Here is a 19,823-nt window from a genome sequence, read left to right as displayed (position 1 = left end):
CTGAGCTCATCACACATCACTGGCTGCACGACACCTTCAGGTCCCGGGGGTCTCGCTGTGCTCGTGCTGCGTTCGCTGACCGGCGTGCCGAGCAGAGCTTTGTAACCGTGATAGACGGAGCGACTGTAAACGCTGCTCTCGCTGGCTCTCAAATTAAGGACACGCGAAGAGAATCAAGAGAATCGCCTGGATGCTTCAAAATGTCACGTCCGAGTCTGTCAGCTCTGTGTTGGTGTATCACAAAGACTCCGAATCCATCGTCGGAACACTTTAAGAACTCGATCCTGCAGAGTGGACACATTTTAGTCCAGGCAAAGTAGCCCATTTTGGAGCCAAATATAGAAGTAATTGTAAAAGAATTTTTTTCAGCATAGATTATTTCTATGAGGTGTCCAGAACAACATACTAAAAGTCCTAAGAAATCCTAGTTGAGGAAATATGTTTAATTCTCATCAATGTGCCAATAAGGCAACAATACACCCCAAAAAGACTATTTTTTTCCTTTACTCCTATCAAAATGAAACTTTACACAATGAAAGTAGCCATGAAACGTAACATTTTTTGTATTACAAGTTTCTTTGAAAATGAATTTATGTATGTATTTGTAATACATATGAATGGTGTTTGCCTATGCAAATTTGGACATATTCAATAAGTGTGGAGCTCATGTGCTTGTCAAATTCATTTCAAAAGAAACTTGTAATACAAAAAATGTTACGTTTCATGGTTACTTTCATTGTGTAAAGTTTTATTTTGATAGGAGTAAAGGAAAAAAATAGTCTTTTTGGGGTGTATTGTTGCCTTATTGGCACATTGATGAGAATTAAACATATTTCCTTAACTAGGATTTCTTAGGACTTTTAGTATGTTGTTCTGGACACCTCATAGAAATGATCTATGCTGAAAAAAATTCTTTTACAATTAGTCGGTCTTAAAACGCTACTTTGCCTGGACTATTTCCCCCCTAACTGTTTTCACATTAGCCTCCTGTGGGCAGATTCCTCCACACTCCGTGCTGCCTTCGTGTGTCTGAGGGAGTTCCTCCGAGTTCTCGGGCATGAAAGGGTTTTGACTTCTGTAGCCGATTGATTGCTTGACCTCTGCATTGATCCTCGCGACCCTCTGCGAGCTCTTCCCACAGACGCAGCAGACGGGCGTTTCTTCCACCGCTCCCTCGGGAGAACCCTTATCTTGTATCTCCCTCGATAAGCGCACTTCAATAAGGAAGCCAAAGCCCAGAGGAGGAGCCGCTCCTCCAGCAAAACAAACAGAGCAGCCTGGCGGCGGAGGAGGCGCAGCAGCAGGCGGGTTTTTTTTTCTATAATCTTGCCCTCTGTCAATGTTAGGGCCAGGCATGCATGTGTGTGTGTGCATCACAAACACACACACACACAGGCTGGCTCATGCACTCAGCAACACACAAAATCAAATAGTGGTGTGACAGCAGAATTGACTCCGGTGTCTATCAAGCTGTTACTCAGACAAACATCCCGGGCCGAGTCTGATCTTCTGGGCAGAGCAATCCCCTTATCAGCCCCTGGCACACCACACCGCCTCATGCCAGCCGGGCCCTCGGTGCCAAGGCCGTCACCGGCTCAGACACACTCCTCCTCCTCCCTCCGTTTCCCCTCATGGATCCATAATGATGCTGCTTCATTGGCCCCATAAAACAACTGAAGAAAACACAATCTGCAAATCGGCCCCGAGCCACCGAGCCGCTGCCGAACCAGAGTGTGAGACCGTTGCTGTTTTTCTGTAGCTGTGCTTTTATTTTACCTCCTTTAAATCTCCATAACCTCTCTTTCACTGAGGAGGAGGGGGGGGGTACCAGGAGGCGGGGCTTCTTCACAGCTCTTTTTAATACTGCTCATAGATTTATATTCAAAGACTAGATGTCTCGTCTGCGTTGCCGGCCAACGGAGCCCGATTTTTAAACGGTTTGGTTTGTTATAAACGTCAGAGATGTAGTTATGACCCTGCATACTTATGAATAATTATGTTATTTTCTAAAAAAAAATGAATAATTTATGCAGTGTCATAACTACATCTCTGACGTTTATAACAAACCAGATCGTTTCAAAATCGGTTGAAAATTGAGCAAGTTATGGTTATTTACCAACACAATGTTATGGGTGAGCGAGATGCCCCCTAGCAAGATGGCCGCCATGTGCGGTAGTGGTGGGGGAAAAAATCGATTCTGTTCAGTATCGCGATATTTTGCGCCCGCGATTATATCGATACTGTAAAACAAAGTATTGCATTATTTATTTATTTTTTTTAATTTTAAATTTTTTTTTTTTTTTTTTTTTTTTTTACAACTATATATGTAACAGCCCCTGGTAGGAAAAGCGTGACGAGGAGAGTTTCAGAGTTTAAAAGATACCTAGTGTGTCTGCGGAAAGGATGTTCTCCACTGCAGGAGATATAGTAACGTTCCAGAGGAACTTTAACATCTGAGCATGTTGACCAACTCCTTTTTCTGAACAAAAATGCCAATATTCCCAAATGAATTTAACATTCATCCAACTGGACTGGACTCTAGCAGTAAACATTTGTTTATTTTTCTCAATTTGATTGAAGCTCTAGGTTACTCTTATTTATATGATTATTCTCAGGTTTATGTAACTCTATTATGTCTGCTTGATGTTACTGTATAGTATTTAAATAATTGTAAGTTATGTGCTGGGAGCTCAGTGTTCATGTGAGAGGTCTCCTATTCAGAAAATAATAACAAAGGTCCTGTGTCCTGAATGTTCAAGGACAAAGTCTTTGCACTTCAGTTAATGTGTAGAAGACAATGTTGTTCACAGAATTAAATGTGACATTTGAAGTGAGTTCAACAGTCTTATTTTCCTCATTTTTTGTAATGCCTTTGAATAATATGGGGGACATGAATCGCAATATATCGCAGAATCGAATCGCAATACTTGCAGTATCGCAATATATCGCAGAATCGCAATACTATTGAATCGTCGCCCAAATATCGCAATACTATTGAATCGTCACATTTTTGCCAATTCCCACCCCTAATGTGCGGACGTCCGGCTCCGTGGAACGAGACATCTAGTCTTTATATATAAATCTATGATCCTGCTCTTCCCTCCGTCCTTTATTCAGTTCCTCCAGTTTTGTTTTTGTTTAAATGTTAGCATTATTTCTCAGCCTTGTCCTCAGTGTGGTGGAGCCACATCCTCTCCAGCGTTACACTTATCACAGTGAGGCCTCTGTGCTGCACAGCTTCCTGTTGTGCCACAAACAACAACAACAACAACAACAACAACACAGGGATCTCTTCACTCAGTCATCAGCCCTGTGAGAGAAATGTCATCTTAAAGAACTGGGGCCTGAAAATCTCCCACATAAAAACTCAAGTTATAAATTAAACATTGGGACTCCCACCCCCACCTCCATTCGCTCCATGGTAAAAAAAAAATATGAATATTTCATAAATTCAAGCTCAGCCATCCACATCACAGTAGCCGTCAGAGTCGCAACAATGACGGGAAGAGAACCACACACACACACACACACACACACACACACACACACACACACACACACACACACACACACACACTTCTCCCCTTGTGTATTCTGAGCCGCTGCTTTAATTGCTTTCCAAAGCTCTACATGCTCTCTGTGTATCAGAGGGTTTATCAAGACGTGACGAGCGTTAGAGAGCTTTTACAGGCTGGGTGGGGGGGGTGACTCGTGTCCTCAGGCAGTGAATTGTTCTGTAATAACTTGAATCTTGTTTTTCGGGTCGGTGGGGGGGGAACTGACTTGAGTGGATCAGTGAATAGCTGGGCTCTCCTCCTCCTCCTGCCAGACTTCAGCAGAAAGTCCAGCTCTGATCTCCTGATCCGCTCGGAACCTGCAGAGTCGTTTAGTTTTCATCACCAGAGAAACTCCACCGGCTCAGATCATCAAACCAGGAGGATTTGTCTTGTTTTTTTGCTGGATGTTTGAAGGAGGAGAAAGGGTTTCCTCTGTGAGAGCAGCTTGTGATGTGGCCTCTGGTTTCTCTCTCTATCTTTTATTATTATCTCTTTCTCTTTTAATATATCTGGCGTCGCTTTAGTGCTCAGTGGATATGAGGCTGCTTCTGTTTAAGTGTTTTTCTCTCTCTCCACTCGCTCCTCGTACAAACAGTATAATCTCTATTAGGGTTGCAAAATTCCGGGAATATTCAAAGTGGGAAACTTTCCATGGGAATTAACAGGAATTAACGGGAATTAACGGGAATATACGGGAATAAACTGGAAACGTTGTGGGTAATTTATACTAACTGTATTTACCTTTTCATATACAGACATAAATATAAACATTTTGTTGTGTCATAGGCTGATTTGAGTCCTGAGGAAACTTTGGGCACTTGACTATATGCTTCTGCATCGTTGTGTCATTCTTAACATAGGTCTTTGCACAGTATTTGCAAATGTACACAGCCTTTCCTTCTACATTGGATGAGGTGAAATGTCTCCACACATGAGAGAGTGCACGTGGCATTGTTCTGTAGAATAAGATGAGAAAAAAGTTTGTAAAAAAACACTAATGCAATGCCAGAGATATAAATAGTTAGCCAAACAATTGGAACCGAACGTTTCCGGAAATTTACCGGAAACTTTCCTCCCCTTTGCAACCCTAGTCACTATACAGTGTAAAGTACCTTAAGATAAAAATAAAATAATAAATAATACATCTGAATTGAATAGAACTTGATACGAGTAAAAAACTATACCATATATTTTTTTCAAGGCTTCATTATCGATTGTCCGAGGTTTCTTTCAGAGCTGCAGCCTCGAAATAACTTACAGTAGCACAAAAACCTGTGGTTATAATAAAACTCTAAAGGCTGTAACCATGGCAACTTGCATTTGTCTCACAGCCATAGGGAACAGATTTTGTTTGCCTCGATTCCTCTAGAGATTATTTTTACAATATTTGTTATTTTGTAAAATGAGATGAATGATTATGAATCATCGATATCAAAACCTACGTTTAAAGATGAAAGGAACCCTGCTGAGGTTTCTGACCACCGGGGGCGCTATGGAGCAATGTTTTAAAAGTGGGTCTGTGTTTTATTAATTAGGGGCTGAACCAAAACGAGTCGGGTCTACAGAGGATTTCCATGATTTGCGTCAGCAGCTTGTCCTGCCTGTAGTTCTTCAGATGTTCAATGAAATAACAGGTGACACACACATTGAAGTACAAAGTGCAAATATTTAAAGAACATACAAGTACACGCACAGTGGGTTCGTTTTTACTTTACATTATCATTTTAATGACTTTCTTCTCCAATAAGGAGATTTTTTATTGTGTGTCCTTGCAACATGTCGGACTAATGTGTCATTTCAAGCTGCCGACCATCGACCACATTCCTCCGATCTATTTGTTCCACTCTCGTCTAATTGATGGCTGTTCTGTCCGAAGCCGTTCAATCGGATCTTCAATACTTTGAAGGAGGCCGAGTTGACGAAGATCAGTTTGAACCCGTTTGCTTTCTACGTCATTAAGGAAAATCAATCCAGAGCTAAAAAAAATGTAAACCACATAAAAGCAGGAGTGTTGATTGAAGGAATGAGGAACCAGCCTCAGTGCAGTGATGTCACCGGTGGCTCCGTATGGATTGATGATGCTGAGCTCTGGCCCGGTGTCTCCCCGTGACGGCCCTTGGTCAGAGCACGCTGCAGCTTCGCCAGATTGTGTCACAGGCTCTTGACTCCGCCCCCCCCTCCCCACCTCCCCCATCCGCCCACCTCATATATCGAGCATGTCACAGGAAAAACCAGCTCGATATCCCCGAGAGGACGTGGAAACCCAGTGAAGTGAGTCCACGGTGCGGCCGGGCCCATCCGTCTTCACCTGTCAGCTTCTAGTCCTGCTGTTAATAATCAGCTAACAGCGTTTTATTAGAGTTCGGTCCCGACTGCAGGGGTCCTTATCAACCAGGCCCGGGACCCCCCCCACCTGACTCGGACTCTTACTCCACCCCCACACCTCCAGGATGTGTTAAATTAACACATTATATCATATCATATTATATTATACTGCATTACATTGCATATTGCAATCTGACACTGTTAACTGTTTTGCATTTAGAATTTCACTTTTTACTTCACTTTTTATATCTTTTATATATTTTTATTCAGAAATGTTTATGTCAAAGTAAATGTTACTTTGTATAAATATTGGTAAAAAGTGAGTAAATAAGAAGTAAACAGTGAGTAAATAAATACTGGTTTCCTATTTTTTATTGCTCTCCTATGCATGTTGTATTTATTGTGTTTTTATGTTTCTATGTTCATTGTTTGCACCAATAACCAGAGCAAATTCCTTGTATTCTGTTAGAATAAAGGCGTCCAGCAGCAGGTCATGTGTCCTGTCGGTCTCAACCTGCTCGCACCAGTTGCCCTGGCACGTGTGATTTGTGAATGCACCCCCCCCCCCCTGAACCCCAGCAATCTGTCCCGCTTTGTTGCGACGACAAAGATCCCCAATCTGGCTTTGATGATCTCGTAAATCCCGGAGCGCGGCGAGGGCGAGCTCCGGGATGGCAGAGTCTCTCAAAGGATGATCAGATGGCTTTATTGGCCAGAAGAGAGTGAGGGAGGGGGGGCAGACCGTCCTCGTTATTGGCCTGATTTATCCGCCGTCCCCCCCCCCCCCTCGAGAGTCATCTTCATCAGCTCGCCACCAACCACCGTGGCCATTCCGCTCCGCTGTTTGAGAGGCAGGAGAGGCGTTTCTATTCCTCTTTCCACCTGTCACACATCGTAATGAGGCTCCACAGCCGGGGGAGACGGTTTATTTCTCTTTTATCTGTTTCCTGTTTGCTGCTCGCCTCCCACTTCGCTCTTTCACTACACAACTGGTGATTTGCAGCTTTAAAATAAACCCCAGTTGTTGATCTGGTTCAGGCTCGTGCACCACGTGGATACCAGGCACTGGAAACCTGACTTCACCACTTTGTGTTTGACACGTTATGAGATTTTTTTGCAGATAAGATCTTTGACAAAACAAGATCAGCACCGAGCAACAGCCATTTTTAAAGCCTAAATATGTCCATGATATATTCTCTGACAAATTAATGAAAATTTGAAAAACATGCCATCTGAAGAAAATGCCAGATCCACCCCAAAATGTGATGGCTTCTTCCCAAACTCACACCACATCCTTCCACCAAGTTTCATGCTCATCTTGGATCCTTAAAGTAGTTTTTTCCTCACAAACAATGTTATGAGATTTTTTGCAGATGAGATCTTTGTTGAAGAAAATCTGAAAATGAACAAGATCAGCGCTGAGAAACAGCCATTTTTAAAGCCTAAATATGTACATGATATATTCTCTGACAAATTAATGAAAATTTGAAACGCATGCCATCTGAAGAAAATGCCAGATCCAACCCAAAATGTGATGGCTTCTCTAAAAAAATCTAGAAATTAGTACAAAAAGCATTAAGTACTCAAAAGGCACTTCTGGCAAGAATGAGTGTTATAATATGGGAAATATATTTAAGTGTGTATTTACAGACGTCAGTATTCATGATTGAAAATCAACAATTACTATATATTATGTCACCTCAATATTATAAGCTATGTACCACTTCAGATTGTCCAAACATTTCCTTGTTCTTTCACACCACATCCTTCCACCAAGTTTCATCCTCATCTGGGATCCTTCAAGTAGTTTTTTTATCACAAATCATTGCAGATGAGATCTTTGTTGAAGAAAATCAGAAAATTAACAAGATCAGCACCGAGAAACAACCGTTTTTAAAGCCTAAATATGTCCATGATATATTCTCTGACAAATCAGAATCAGGTTTATTGGCCAAGTAAGTTTGCACAAACAGGGAATTTGACTCGGTAAAGTGGCTCTCAGTGTTCTACACAAAATACACATCACAAAACAAAACAGTACAATACGAACAGTCACAAAAACAATACAAAATACAAACAGTGCGACAGTCTAAGAAAAAAAGTGCAGGTATAACACGTATGTGAATTACGTTTATACAGTGAAGTGAAATAAGATAAACCATAATTAAATATGATTATAATATATATTATATATAATATAATATAATTCCCGGAGAAACTGTACAGTGTTTATTTAAAATTACCTGAAAAAAAAAAAAAATATTTGATGGCTTCTCCCCAACTCACACCACACACTTCCACCAAGTTTCATGCTCATTTGTGGTTTTTCCTCACAAACTGAAATGAAATACACAACCTCCTCAGTGGAAGTAACACACAGTTTAACCTTGTGCGTCCATAATCCAGTGGAGCTCGACTTATCCTCTCCTCTGCCAATTATTACTCACCAATCCCTTCAGGTGAGAACCACCTCCTCCACAGTTTGAATATGCAAATGCAGGAAATCCGTCTCCCTGCCGACGGGCCCCTCCCCCACACACTTACATATTCATGATCACTGTGCATTAGAGTCGGATGGAATCCAGGAGCCGTCCTTCACCGCAGATTACTTAGCATTGTGTAGGTGCACTGTGGTCTAATATATGTGTAAATAATGGAGAGGGTGTGTGTGTGTGTGTCTGAGGGAGTGTACAGTACAAGGGGAGCATATGGTGGTGATTTTATTGAGGGGGGGGGATCAGGAGTTATGGTTCCCTGGGGTCCCACTTGCATCTATTATTCATGTTTCTGAGGGTCTGATAGCCCTTCAACCTGTGTTTGGTTACAGGCTCGGGACTGGATCCTTGTTTTAGTCCCTGTGTCTAACCAGGACGGGTGAATAACAAATAAATATCTAATAAATGTCTAATGAAGAGCAATGAGAAAACACTTTATTTTTATAATCCTAAAGCCCAAACACAGTATTGTGCTTTATTTATAGCTACAGTCGTCATCGTGATTTAGATCTTAATGCGGGGGGGGCGGGACCTCTTCGTGATCGGGCTTTTTACCGCCAGTGCATAAAGACTAAAATAGCCCGGGGAGCGATGGCTGCTCTACTAAATAAATCAGATCTAGATACAGTCGTTCTAAATGTCCCATAATCCTCTCTGCATTAGTGCAGCTCCTCCTGTGCTTAAAGGACCAGTTCGTAGATTCTACACATTATTCAAAGAGCTCGTCTCCAGGAGTCTTCTACAGATCTGAGGTTTTTATTGTGAAATATTTACAGGAGCAGAAGATGCTCGGCTTCATACTGCAAAGTACTGGTATTTGTTTGAGTACATAGAACTACTTTTACACGGGGAAATACAGAATTTATATTTATATATCCATTTTCAAGGCAAACCCTTTGTAAAGAATACAGAGAATTGTGCAGTGAACAGATCTTAATATGAATAGTTTGTTTAGAAGAGATATTAATGTGAATATTGTGCAGTGAATAGAAAGAGTTGCATTTCTGTCTATATGTATCTCGTACATTGAGCCTGTTGCAAAAATAATAAATATGACCCACGTAAGTGTTTGTTGGGGGAAATTCAAAAAGTGATTTACTATTTTAGTTTGATTTGAAGAAAGAAAGAAGCCTCACAAACACAATGATTTGGTTCTGTTGAGAACTTTTATTCTCATTGACTTCACCCATGTTGTCGTTTTAATTAGATCTTGGCTAAATTCTTCAAAATCAATTCTTCACTGACACTGACACAATTCACTGTATTCTGTACCATAGGCTCAGACCCATTTATGTAGATCTGTAATATACTGTCTAGGGGTGGGAATTGGCAAAAATTTGACGATTCAATAGTATTGCGATATTTGGGCCACAATTCAATAGTATTGCGATTCTGCGATATATTGCGATACTGCAAGTATTGCGATTCGATTCTGCGATATATTGCGATTCATGTCCCCCATATAATTCAAAGGCATTACAAATAATGAGGAAAATAAGACTGCTCACCTCACTTCAAATGTCACATTTAATTCTGTGAACAACATTGTCTTCTACACGTTAACTGAAGTGCAAAAACTTTGTCCTTGAACATTCAGGACACAGGACCTTTGTAATTATTTTCTGAGTAGGAGACCTCTCACATGAACACTGAGCTCAATCATATAAATAAGAGTAACCTAGAGCTTCCATCAAATTGAGACCTGCAAGGTCATGACCCAAAATGTTAATTTCATTTGGGAATTTTGGCATTTTTGTTCAGAAAAAGGAGTTGGTCAACCTGCTCAGATGTTAAAGTTCCTCTGGAACGTTACTATATCTCCTGCAGTGGAGAACATCCTTTCCTCAGACACACTAGGTATCTTTTAAACTCTGAAACTCTCCTCGTCATGCTTTGCCAGCCAGGAGCTGTTACATATATATTTGTAAATAAATATTAAAAAAAAAAAATATTGCAATACTTTGTGCTACAGTATCGATATAATCGCGGGCGCAAAATATCGCGATACTGAACAGAATCTATTTTTTCCCCACCACTAATGTTGTCCCTATGTTTCTGTGATTTATGTATGTATGTCGGTGAGGTGTATTAGTGTTTACATGTATAAGCTACTGGATGATCTAAATTTCCCACGGGATTAATAAAGTATCTATCTATCTATCTATCTATCTATCTATCTATCTATCTATCTATCTATCTATCTATCTATCTATCTATCTATCTATCTATCTATCTATCTATCTATCTATCTATCTATCTATCTATCTATCTATCTATCTATCTATCTATCTATCTATCTATCTATCTATCTATCTATCTATCTATCTATCTATCTATCTATCTATCTATCTATCTATCTATCTATCTATCTATCTATCTATCTATCTATCTATCTATCTATCTATCTATCTATCTATCTATCTATCTATCTATCTATCTATCTATCTATCTATCTATCTATCTATCTATCTATCTATCTATCTATCTATCTATCTATCTATCTATCTATCTATCTATCTATCTATCTATCTATCTATCTATCTATCTATCTATCTATCTATCTATCTATCTATCTATCTATCTATCTATCTATCTATCTATCTATCTATCTATCTATCTATCTATCTATCTATCTATCTATCTATCTATCTATCTATCTATCTATCTATCTATCTATCTATCTATCTATCTATCTATCTATCTATCTATCTATCTATCTATCTATCTATCTATCTATCTATCTATCTATCTATCTATCTATCTATCTATCTATCTATCTATCTATCTATCTATCTATCTATCTATCTATCTATCTATCTATCTATCTATCTATCTATCTATCTATCTAAAAGATGAAAACAAAGGTATATTCACCAGCTTCTCTAATCCCAGAATGTGTATTTCCTCATGTGGTCTCCAGGTGTGGAGGGGCACCATCGCCCGGATGCGTTACCGGCGGATGCGAGCGGCCCTCGTCATCCTTCAGGCTTACCGCCGCTACAAAGTCAGGTCCTACATCCGCGAGGTCAACCGCCGCTTCAAGAACGTCCGGTCCATGAAGGACTACGGGCGCCACGTCAAGTGGCCGACGCCGCCGAAGGTCCTGCGCAAGTTCGAGGAGGCGCTGAGGAGCATCTACAGCAGGTAGGGAGACGGCGAGCAGCGGGTGGAGGCTCCAGCTCCACGGGAAATTACATTTAAACACTTTAACAGTTTGCTTCCAATTGAGTCGTTTCAAACAGAGGACGAGTCTTTGAAAGGGTTTGAAGAAGAAATCGTTTTCTCTGCTTGGATCAGAGCGTCACCGCAGGACACGGCGCCCGGTGGTTTCACATCCAGATGAGTCGACTCGCTCTCTCACACGTTTCCTTCGGCCTCGGGCTCAAGCTGAGCATCGATTCCTCTTCCTCCTTCAAAGACTCATCCCCACGTCCGTTTGAGTTCTTTTTTTTATTGTAGCCGGGCACAGTTGGAAAATAGCCTTCCCAGAAAGTGATGTTGGCCGTCGGGAACTGGGAGTGAAAAGCCAATAAGTACACTCCAGCTGCCCCCCCCCCTCTCCTCAGCCCAACCATCAAGGCTCGGTGCAGGATCCTCTGTGGACACACTGGTTTGTTGTTTCCACTCTTGAGTTTTCTATGTGTGTGTGGTTGTGTGTACCTGCAGGTGGTGGGCATGGACTCTGATCAAAGGCCTTTCTCCAGAGGAGGCCCTGCAGGTGAGGGCAAAGGTCGCCTGTCTGGAGGCGCTGAAGGGAAACAGGAGCGACTCGGGCCTGCAGCGAGCCTGGGAAGGAAACTATCTGGTGAGCGGGAGGGATTGTAGCCGTCTGGCTTGTTTGTAGCTTTGTTTATTTGTGTTTGAATACATGTGTTTCTGCTGTAAACTGGTTCTATCAGCTGGTGTTACTTTCTCTAACAATCCATATTAATGCTGCGATTGGAACCTCGATATCTTTCTAGTGCCTTGGCCAAAATGATCAGAACTAATTAAAACTAAAAGCACACAAATAAGATCGCTGAGATATAGGGTTGCAAAGGGGCGGAAACTTTCCATGGGAAGTTAAGGTCGGGAATTTTGGGAATTTTGAAAAAAAACAAACCGCAAATTAGACGCTGAGCAATAAAAACATCATTCAAAACTCTATTTTAAAGATGTATGGAACGTTGAGTTTCAACCCTCCACTGTGCATTCTTCCATCACATGCACAGATAACTCCCAGCATGCTTCACTCTACAGCAGGGCTACTGAGGCCTGCTGTAGAGTGAAGGACTAGTCAGGTAAGTTTCCATGATATTACTGGGAAAATATATTAGCATGCTGATTGAGGATTGTTCATCTGATCATCTAGCCTATTTCCATTCATTTATCCATCAATTGTAAAATATGTTTACAGACGATTCCAATTGTTTGGCTAACTACTTATATCTCTGGCATTGCATTAGTGTTTTTTTACAAACTTTTTTCTCATCTTATTCTACAGAACAATGCCACGTGCACTCTCTCATGTGTGGAGACATTTCACCTCATCCAATGTAGAAGGAAAGGCTGTGTACATTTGCAAATACTGTGCAAAGACCTATGTTAAGAATGACACAACGATGCAGAAGCATATAGTCAAGTGCCCAAAGTTTCCTCAGGGCTCAAATCAGCCTATGACAAAACAAAATGTTTATATTTATGTCTGTATATGACAAGGTAAATACAGTTAGTATAAATTATCCACAAAATTTCAAGTTTATTCCCGTTAATTCCCATGGAAAGTTTCCAACTTTGAATATTCCCGGAATTTTGCAACCCTACTGAGATATGAAGAAGACAGATGTTCCAGCCAGGTGATGAAACGAGCGCCATGCGCACGGCGGAGCTACGATAACTGACGCCAACAGGAAGAAGAAGAACTAGACGATCGCATTTTGGTTTTTAACACGCTAAAGTAAATCAGTTACCTTGTTTCCTACAAACAGAGAAGTTCACCTTCTGTCTTTTCTCCCATTGAGTCATGTTCGACGTCTGGAACGAAAAATCAAAAACCAGAACTGAGCAGCTGTCTCACCTCGCTGTCTCGCCAAAGTAACGTGTTCACCGAGGAGTCACATCTACATCTGTGGAAATCTAAGCTGATAAAAACACATGTCAACTGCAGAGTCATTAAATGCAGATTGTATCTTGTATCTATTCATAATTCCAGTAATTTCATAAAAAGGTTTTATATGCCTTGATATATCAGCGTGTGTATTCGCTGGAAGCTCTTCCTCTCCGTCCTCCTCTGAACTTGACGAGTGTCGCTGCTGTGTGTTCTGTGTGTGTGTTCTGTGTGTGTCTCTGACAGTTTCTCTGTGTGTGTCTCTGACAGCTTCTCTGTGTGTGTGTTTCTTTTGTGTTGCACAGAAGCGCGACAGCCCCGACAGCTCCGCCTCCTTCACGCTCGTCTCCAGCGAGCTGCAGCGGAAAGACAAATTCATGAGGGTGCTGTTCTCCTGCAATGTTCGCAAGGTAGAGGATTCATCCACCGTCTCAATCACATGTGTCTGTACAGGAAAGAAACGCTCCTGGTTTCCAGCCCCGGCCTGCAGGGGGTTCAGTTGTGTGTTTGTGTGTGAGCTCTTCCTGTTTCCCGTGGGGGGGGGACTCATGAGGTGCTTTGTGTTTCCCAGATCAACCGTTTCCACAAGTCTGAGGACAGGACTGTGCTCATCACTGACCGCCACCTGTACAAGATGGATCCGCTGAAGCAGTACAAGCCCATGAAGAGCATCCCACTCTACAACGTAGGACCCCTCCTCTTCCTCACAGCCTTCTTCATCACACACACAGGGTGGTTACACACAGGGTGGTTACACACAGGGTGGTTACACACAGGGTGGTTACACACAGGGACCTACTACACTTATTTACTTTATTTATCCTGTATTGATTCAGGAAGGAGATGCAGTTTCTCTTCTGCCTGGAAGTCGTGGTCATGATGGGAGGCAAATTAATATAAGAATGGATCATATATAAACATTACTAATTATAATAGTTATTAGTTATAATAATTATGTAATAATATATAAACACAAGTAATAATATATAAAAATAGCAAATAGAATAAAGCACAGAAACATATGAGAATCGATGACAAAAAGGAATTAAAGGAAACACACATTAAAAGCAATGACACTGTTCTACAAAAACAAAGTTTAAAAGATTTTTACAATAGTTTACAAAAGCTTTTCTTGAGTCAGCTGCTACAAAACCGAAAGAATCCATATATCTCAGGATGAAGAAGAGGAGCGATGTAGATGAAGACGAGTAGATTCCAAAAACACTGATCCTTCCGCAGCAGAATTCAAACGTCATGTCCGGCCTCCTGAGCTCGAGTCTGAGAAAAGCAGATTCACGCAGCTCTGCTCAGGAGGTTGGATCATTTCCCTCTTATGATGAATCAATAAACTGGAGAAGTCTTGTATTAAAATGCAGAGTAAAGCTTCTGGATATATGTTTTTCTGCTAAGACGCATTGGACCGTTTCATATCGTCCACAGTGATGTGTGTGGGCGGTTACACCAGGAGCGTGATGCATTACATCCAGTTTCTTCCACTGAGACATATAAACACGCACAGAACATAATTCTAAATATACAGACTGTATAAATCGAGTTAATAGAAGCAGAGATCTTCTTGATGCAGATCCATAAAACCCTGTTTCATGCGCTGTAAACCAGTGTCACATGGGAGAAGGACTTATGCAGAATTGTTTGTGATGTGTATTGAATTACAGGTTACACACTTGAGCAGCCTGAAATGAAAATCCATAGATCAAATTACTGCTCGAGAGGAGACTTGTGTCTTTGCTGCTGATTCATCCAACGTGCAGCCGGAGTCTCATATTTCTGTGTAAATTGGAAAGATGAATATTCAGCAAGTCAATCAAATGAGCTTGTGATAGTTTGTTTTTCTGCCTCACGTCTGTGTTTCGTGATGTGAGAATTAAAACACAAACATCAGGCCTGAGTGGCAGTTGTGGCTCAGGTGATTCTGTTTTCTCTGTGTTTACCACCAGATCTGTTTTCATGTCAATATGCAAAAAATCAAATTCTGCTCTGCATTGGCTTCTTTTAATTCATATTCAAGCTGCTCCACATGAGGCGGTTTTCACGGCAGGTTCATGTTTTCTGTTTTTATTTATTTTGTCTTCTCGCTGAAATTGGATCCATGTCTAGAGGCTGTTGTTTCGTTTTTAAATGTTTCCGTGACCTGTTCAGAAAACACCATCAACTGTGAGGTTGCCAGATTTCAGAAATACTCAATTTACATCTTCATTAAATACAATTTTTTGAAGTCTATTTATGTGGTTTTTGCGTAATCCTGCTAAAAAACATACAAACAAACGGACAGTGGTCGCTTTCCTTGTTTATTGAGCAAAATAAACATCGTAGCTATTATGTGAGAATTGAAATATTCCCCAAAATGTTGAACTGTTTAATCATCGCAGCTTCAAGCCTAAATTTAACCTTCACAAAACGCTTCCTACGTTTCAAACGTCTCTTTGAAGAGGAGACAACCAGACGATTCCTCCTGAAGGTCTGAAGCTGGAACTACAAAGAGCAAATGAAAACTAAACAGGTTGAAGTTAGGAAAACAAACGAGAGCAGAAAGCAGCGTTTAAAGGAAAGTGTTTCTGATTCCTCCATTTACGCTCTGCTGTGACACTGACCTTGGAGGTGAGGCGGCAATGAAACAGGAAGTGAAGGCGACAGATACTACGCCCCCCCCGAAGCCTGGTGAGGCGAGTGAGATATGAGGCTGACGTGCGGTTGACGGCTTTGACAAGACACGTCCCAGTGTTCAATCTGACAGAGTGATGGGAGGGAGTTAGAGAGTCTGCAGACGGACGCCAGAGGCCGGGCGGCTGCAGCTGGAAGAGAAACTGGGAGACGGCGTTTAGACAGATGGCGAGAGAGAGAGAGAGAGAGAGAGAGAGAGAGAGAGAGAGAGAGAGAGAGATCAGCGGGAGTTAGGGAGATTCTTAGTTATTGGTCATTGAGTCACACACGCTCGTGAGTTGATGGATAGAGCTCAGTCACATGTGGAGCTGGAGGAGGAGGAGGAGGAGCCACAGTTTGTTGGTTTGCAGCTTTCACACAGCGACGCCACAGGAGGAGAACACGTTATAACTGGGTTCCAGTTCAGGGGCCAGGGAATATTTATGTGAATTTTTCCGGTTTCCAGTGGAGCTGCTGCTGCTTCACGTGAGACTGAGAAGGTTGAGGTGGTTCAGGCATCTCATCAGGATGCTTCTCGGGGCTGAAACAAAATGGAGACGCCTATTAGATGCGTTAAGATTGAATTTAGAGAGTCGGGCCTCGGCGGAGGTGATCACTTAACTCAGTACAGGGTTCGTAGGGTCATGGAAAACCTGGAAAAGTCATGGAATTTTAAAATGTGTTTTTCCAGACCTGGAAAAGTCATGGAAAAAAATGATCTCCCAAAAGTTTTGGAAAAGTCCTGGAAATTTGTTATATTCATATTTTCATGTGGTTCATTTTAGGGATGGGCATAATTAATACACGATCGATTAAGAAAATGTAATCGAATGCCCATCCCTAGTTAATTTACGCTGAGTTTTAAATAATTCATATGCTTTTAAAGAAATACGCTCAAAATATAGGCAGGCTTACTTGGGTTTGTGTCATTTAAGGTATACTGTCTGCCTTGGAATTCTCATTGTTAGTTTGAATACTGCATTTTGTCACTTTTTCGCGTATACGCCGAGATTTCACAAAATGTTCGGTCATGGAAATTTGGTTTAAAGTTATTGAAAAGTCATGGAAAAGTCATGGAAATCCACTGGTCAAAATGTGTATGAACCCTGTCAGTACTTCTAGTTAGCTCCGCCTGTTATCGGGTTCGCCACAAAACATGGTGCAAGGTTAGGTTGTGGTTTGGCTCATTTTAGTTGAGGATCAGGCGGCAAACCCAGAATCTTTGAGGGTGTTTTTCAACATTTTCATCAATTTCTCATAGAATAAAGTATAGAAATATAGATATATGACACAAGCAGCCGTCCTAGTTGTAACTGAGAAGAGAATCATCGCTGCTGCTCTTTCACGTCCATGATTCTGTTCAAGCTGCTCCACATGAGGCGGTTTTCACGGCAGGTTCATGTTTTCTGTTTTTATTTATTTTGTCTTCTCGCTGAAATTGGATTCATGTCTAGAGGCTGTTGTTTCGTTTTTAAATGTTTCCGTGACCTGGTCAGAAAACACCATCAACTGTGAGGTTGCCTATTAGATGCGTTTTGATTGAATATAGAGAGTCGGGCCTCGGCGGAGGTGATCACTTGACTTAGTACTTCTAGTTAGCTCCGCCTGTTATCGGGTTCGCCACAAAACATGGTGCAAGGTTGTGGTTTGGCTCAGGTGAGGAACCGTTACATTTTAGTTGAGGATCAGGCGGCAAATCCAGAATCTTTGAGGGTGTTTTTCAACATTTTCATCAATTTCCCATAGAATAACGTATAGATCTTTGACGCAAGCAGCCGTCCTAGTTGAGAAGAGAATCATCGCTGCTGCTCTTTCACATCCATGATATCAGGACTGTTAATGCAGTAAGTGTAAATGCAGGTGAGAGGAAGTGCAGAGGGAGCTATCGATCGGAGAAGGTCAAACCGAGGGGAGAGCAGTTAGCTCGTTGTTGATTAGCACCGAGGGGCTAACACCACACGACCCCCGCCCCCCCCCCCCATGCCGTACCATACTTACTGCTGCTCCTGCCGTGAGCCCGGGCTGATAAACGGCCGGTGCTTTAGAGGGAGGAGCCAACAAGCGTCTGCCAGAGGATTTATCCGCCGGTTTACTGCCTGCGCTGCAGAAGAAGAATCATTACATCGTCTTACTCGTTAAATAAAACAAATACTGTTTCTATCGATCGCCCTCCTCTGACTCATCTCGCTGCTTCCCTCCATCTTCTCTCTCTCTTTCATTCTATTTCTGTCCTGCACCCATCCCCGTCTCACCCGTCTCCCCCTCTATCCCCCCCTTATCTCAGTGTTGTCCCCCCTCACACCCCCCACGCTGCCGCCGCTTATTCTCTCCTCCCGTTGTTGTCATGACAACCTCCCAGGAGACAGTGTTGTCATGGATACCGAGCGGCAGGGCAGATCAGCTGATGTCTGGTGTCGTTCGGGCCTGTGCTCAGATTCGCTCTCTTTTCTTCCCGCCGAGGATTATTTGTGATCTCTCTCTCTCCCCGCCCCCCCGCCCGGCTCTCGCTCTCCTCACTTACTTTCTCGCTGCTGTATTCTTTTTTTTTTTTAAATATTTTTGTATTCACTCATCTTTAAGTTTAGTATGTTCACTCACAGGAAAAATGTGCAGAACACGGAACAATGGACTAAAAATGCTGCTTTCGGAAATTATGCAAATCTATTAATACACGGGATCAGGATGAAAATGTCTTGAAGCATGAATTATCATTTTAGAAGCAACTTGCAGGATGGGGGGGGTGGGGGGCGACGTTTTTCCTATTTTCTGTCCCGTTAACATCATCATCAGTCTCCTCATCACACGAGGTAGGGTTGCAAAATTCCGGGAATATTCAAAGTTGGAAACTTTCCATGGGAATTAACGGGAATTAACTGGAAATGTTGTTGGTAATTTAGTCGCCGATGAATTTACTAGTCGATGAATCGTTGGTGACGTCGTAGCGCGTGTTTCTCGTGCCGCGCAGCGGAACTAAAGGTCGTTTTACCGGAGGTGCTGATGGAAGTAGCTGAGGAGTGAGACATCTCGCTCCCTTCCTATCTCTGAAAGTCGCGCATGTGCAATAGCGACAGAACATGGACCAATGTCGGCGTCCGCTGCCGCGCGCAGTCGCGCACCAGGAAGTAAAAAGTTCCGGAGAACTTCAGCTGTAACAGCCTGAAAAAAACTACCTGCAGTATCTGCACAGCGGACCTGCTCTGCACGGAAGCAGGACACACGCGTGTGAGGAGGAGGAGTCACGTGTGACTTCGTAACGGAGACGATGCGGACTCGCCTCTGTCACGTGTTATATATAAGCGTTTATACCTGCGTGCAGGATTCTAGAATCCATTACAAAAATATGGTTTAAACTTTTTTTTAACGAGTTTAAAAGCGAAATATTATCCTATTGCCTGACAAACGTCTTGTTTTAATCAAAATGATTTAGTCTGAAGAAGACTGTAGTTTCGTTTGTTGATGTTTTTATTAATGTTATTTTCCCTGTCCTTTTTTGTTAACACGAAAAATGGATACTTGAATTTTAATTTATTTTTAGTACCAGCACTTGGCCTGTTCTGGGTTCACAGTAAAAAGGGAAACTTGAATTTAAATTAATATTTTTTATTAGCACTTTGCCTGTCCTTGGTTTTAAATGGACAAAAACTTGATTTTTCTTTGCTTTTGTACCCTTATATGCAGCAAAGTTTATTAAAAGACATT

The 19,823-nt window shown here is 41.8% G+C and overlaps 1 protein-coding gene across 4 annotated transcripts in view; it reads left to right on the top strand.

Moving 5' to 3' along the window:
- The window catches only part of myo1d (myosin 1D), an 87,812-nt gene that overhangs the window by 42,309 nt on the left and 25,680 nt on the right, over positions 1-19,823 (top strand). For all 4 annotated transcript variants that reach the window (XR_009683274.1, XR_009683275.1, XR_009683273.1 and 1 more), the window contains exons 17-20: positions 11,298-11,521; positions 12,044-12,182; positions 13,769-13,873; positions 14,035-14,148. Coding sequence is in view for 1 of the 4 variants with exons in the window: in XM_061094399.1 (XP_060950382.1) it covers positions 11,298-11,521; positions 12,044-12,182; positions 13,769-13,873; positions 14,035-14,148 (582 nt within the window). In the remaining 3 variants the exon portion in view is untranslated. The remainder of the gene's footprint in view (positions 1-11,297; positions 11,522-12,043; positions 12,183-13,768; positions 13,874-14,034; positions 14,149-19,823) is intronic.

This window comes from Limanda limanda, chromosome 21 (genome assembly GCF_963576545.1).
Source record: "Limanda limanda chromosome 21, fLimLim1.1, whole genome shotgun sequence".
Classification (NCBI taxonomy): domain Eukaryota; kingdom Metazoa; phylum Chordata; class Actinopteri; order Pleuronectiformes; family Pleuronectidae; genus Limanda; species Limanda limanda.
The sequence above is the reverse complement of the archived record's forward strand: the minus strand, read 5'-3'. Positions and strand labels throughout refer to the sequence as shown.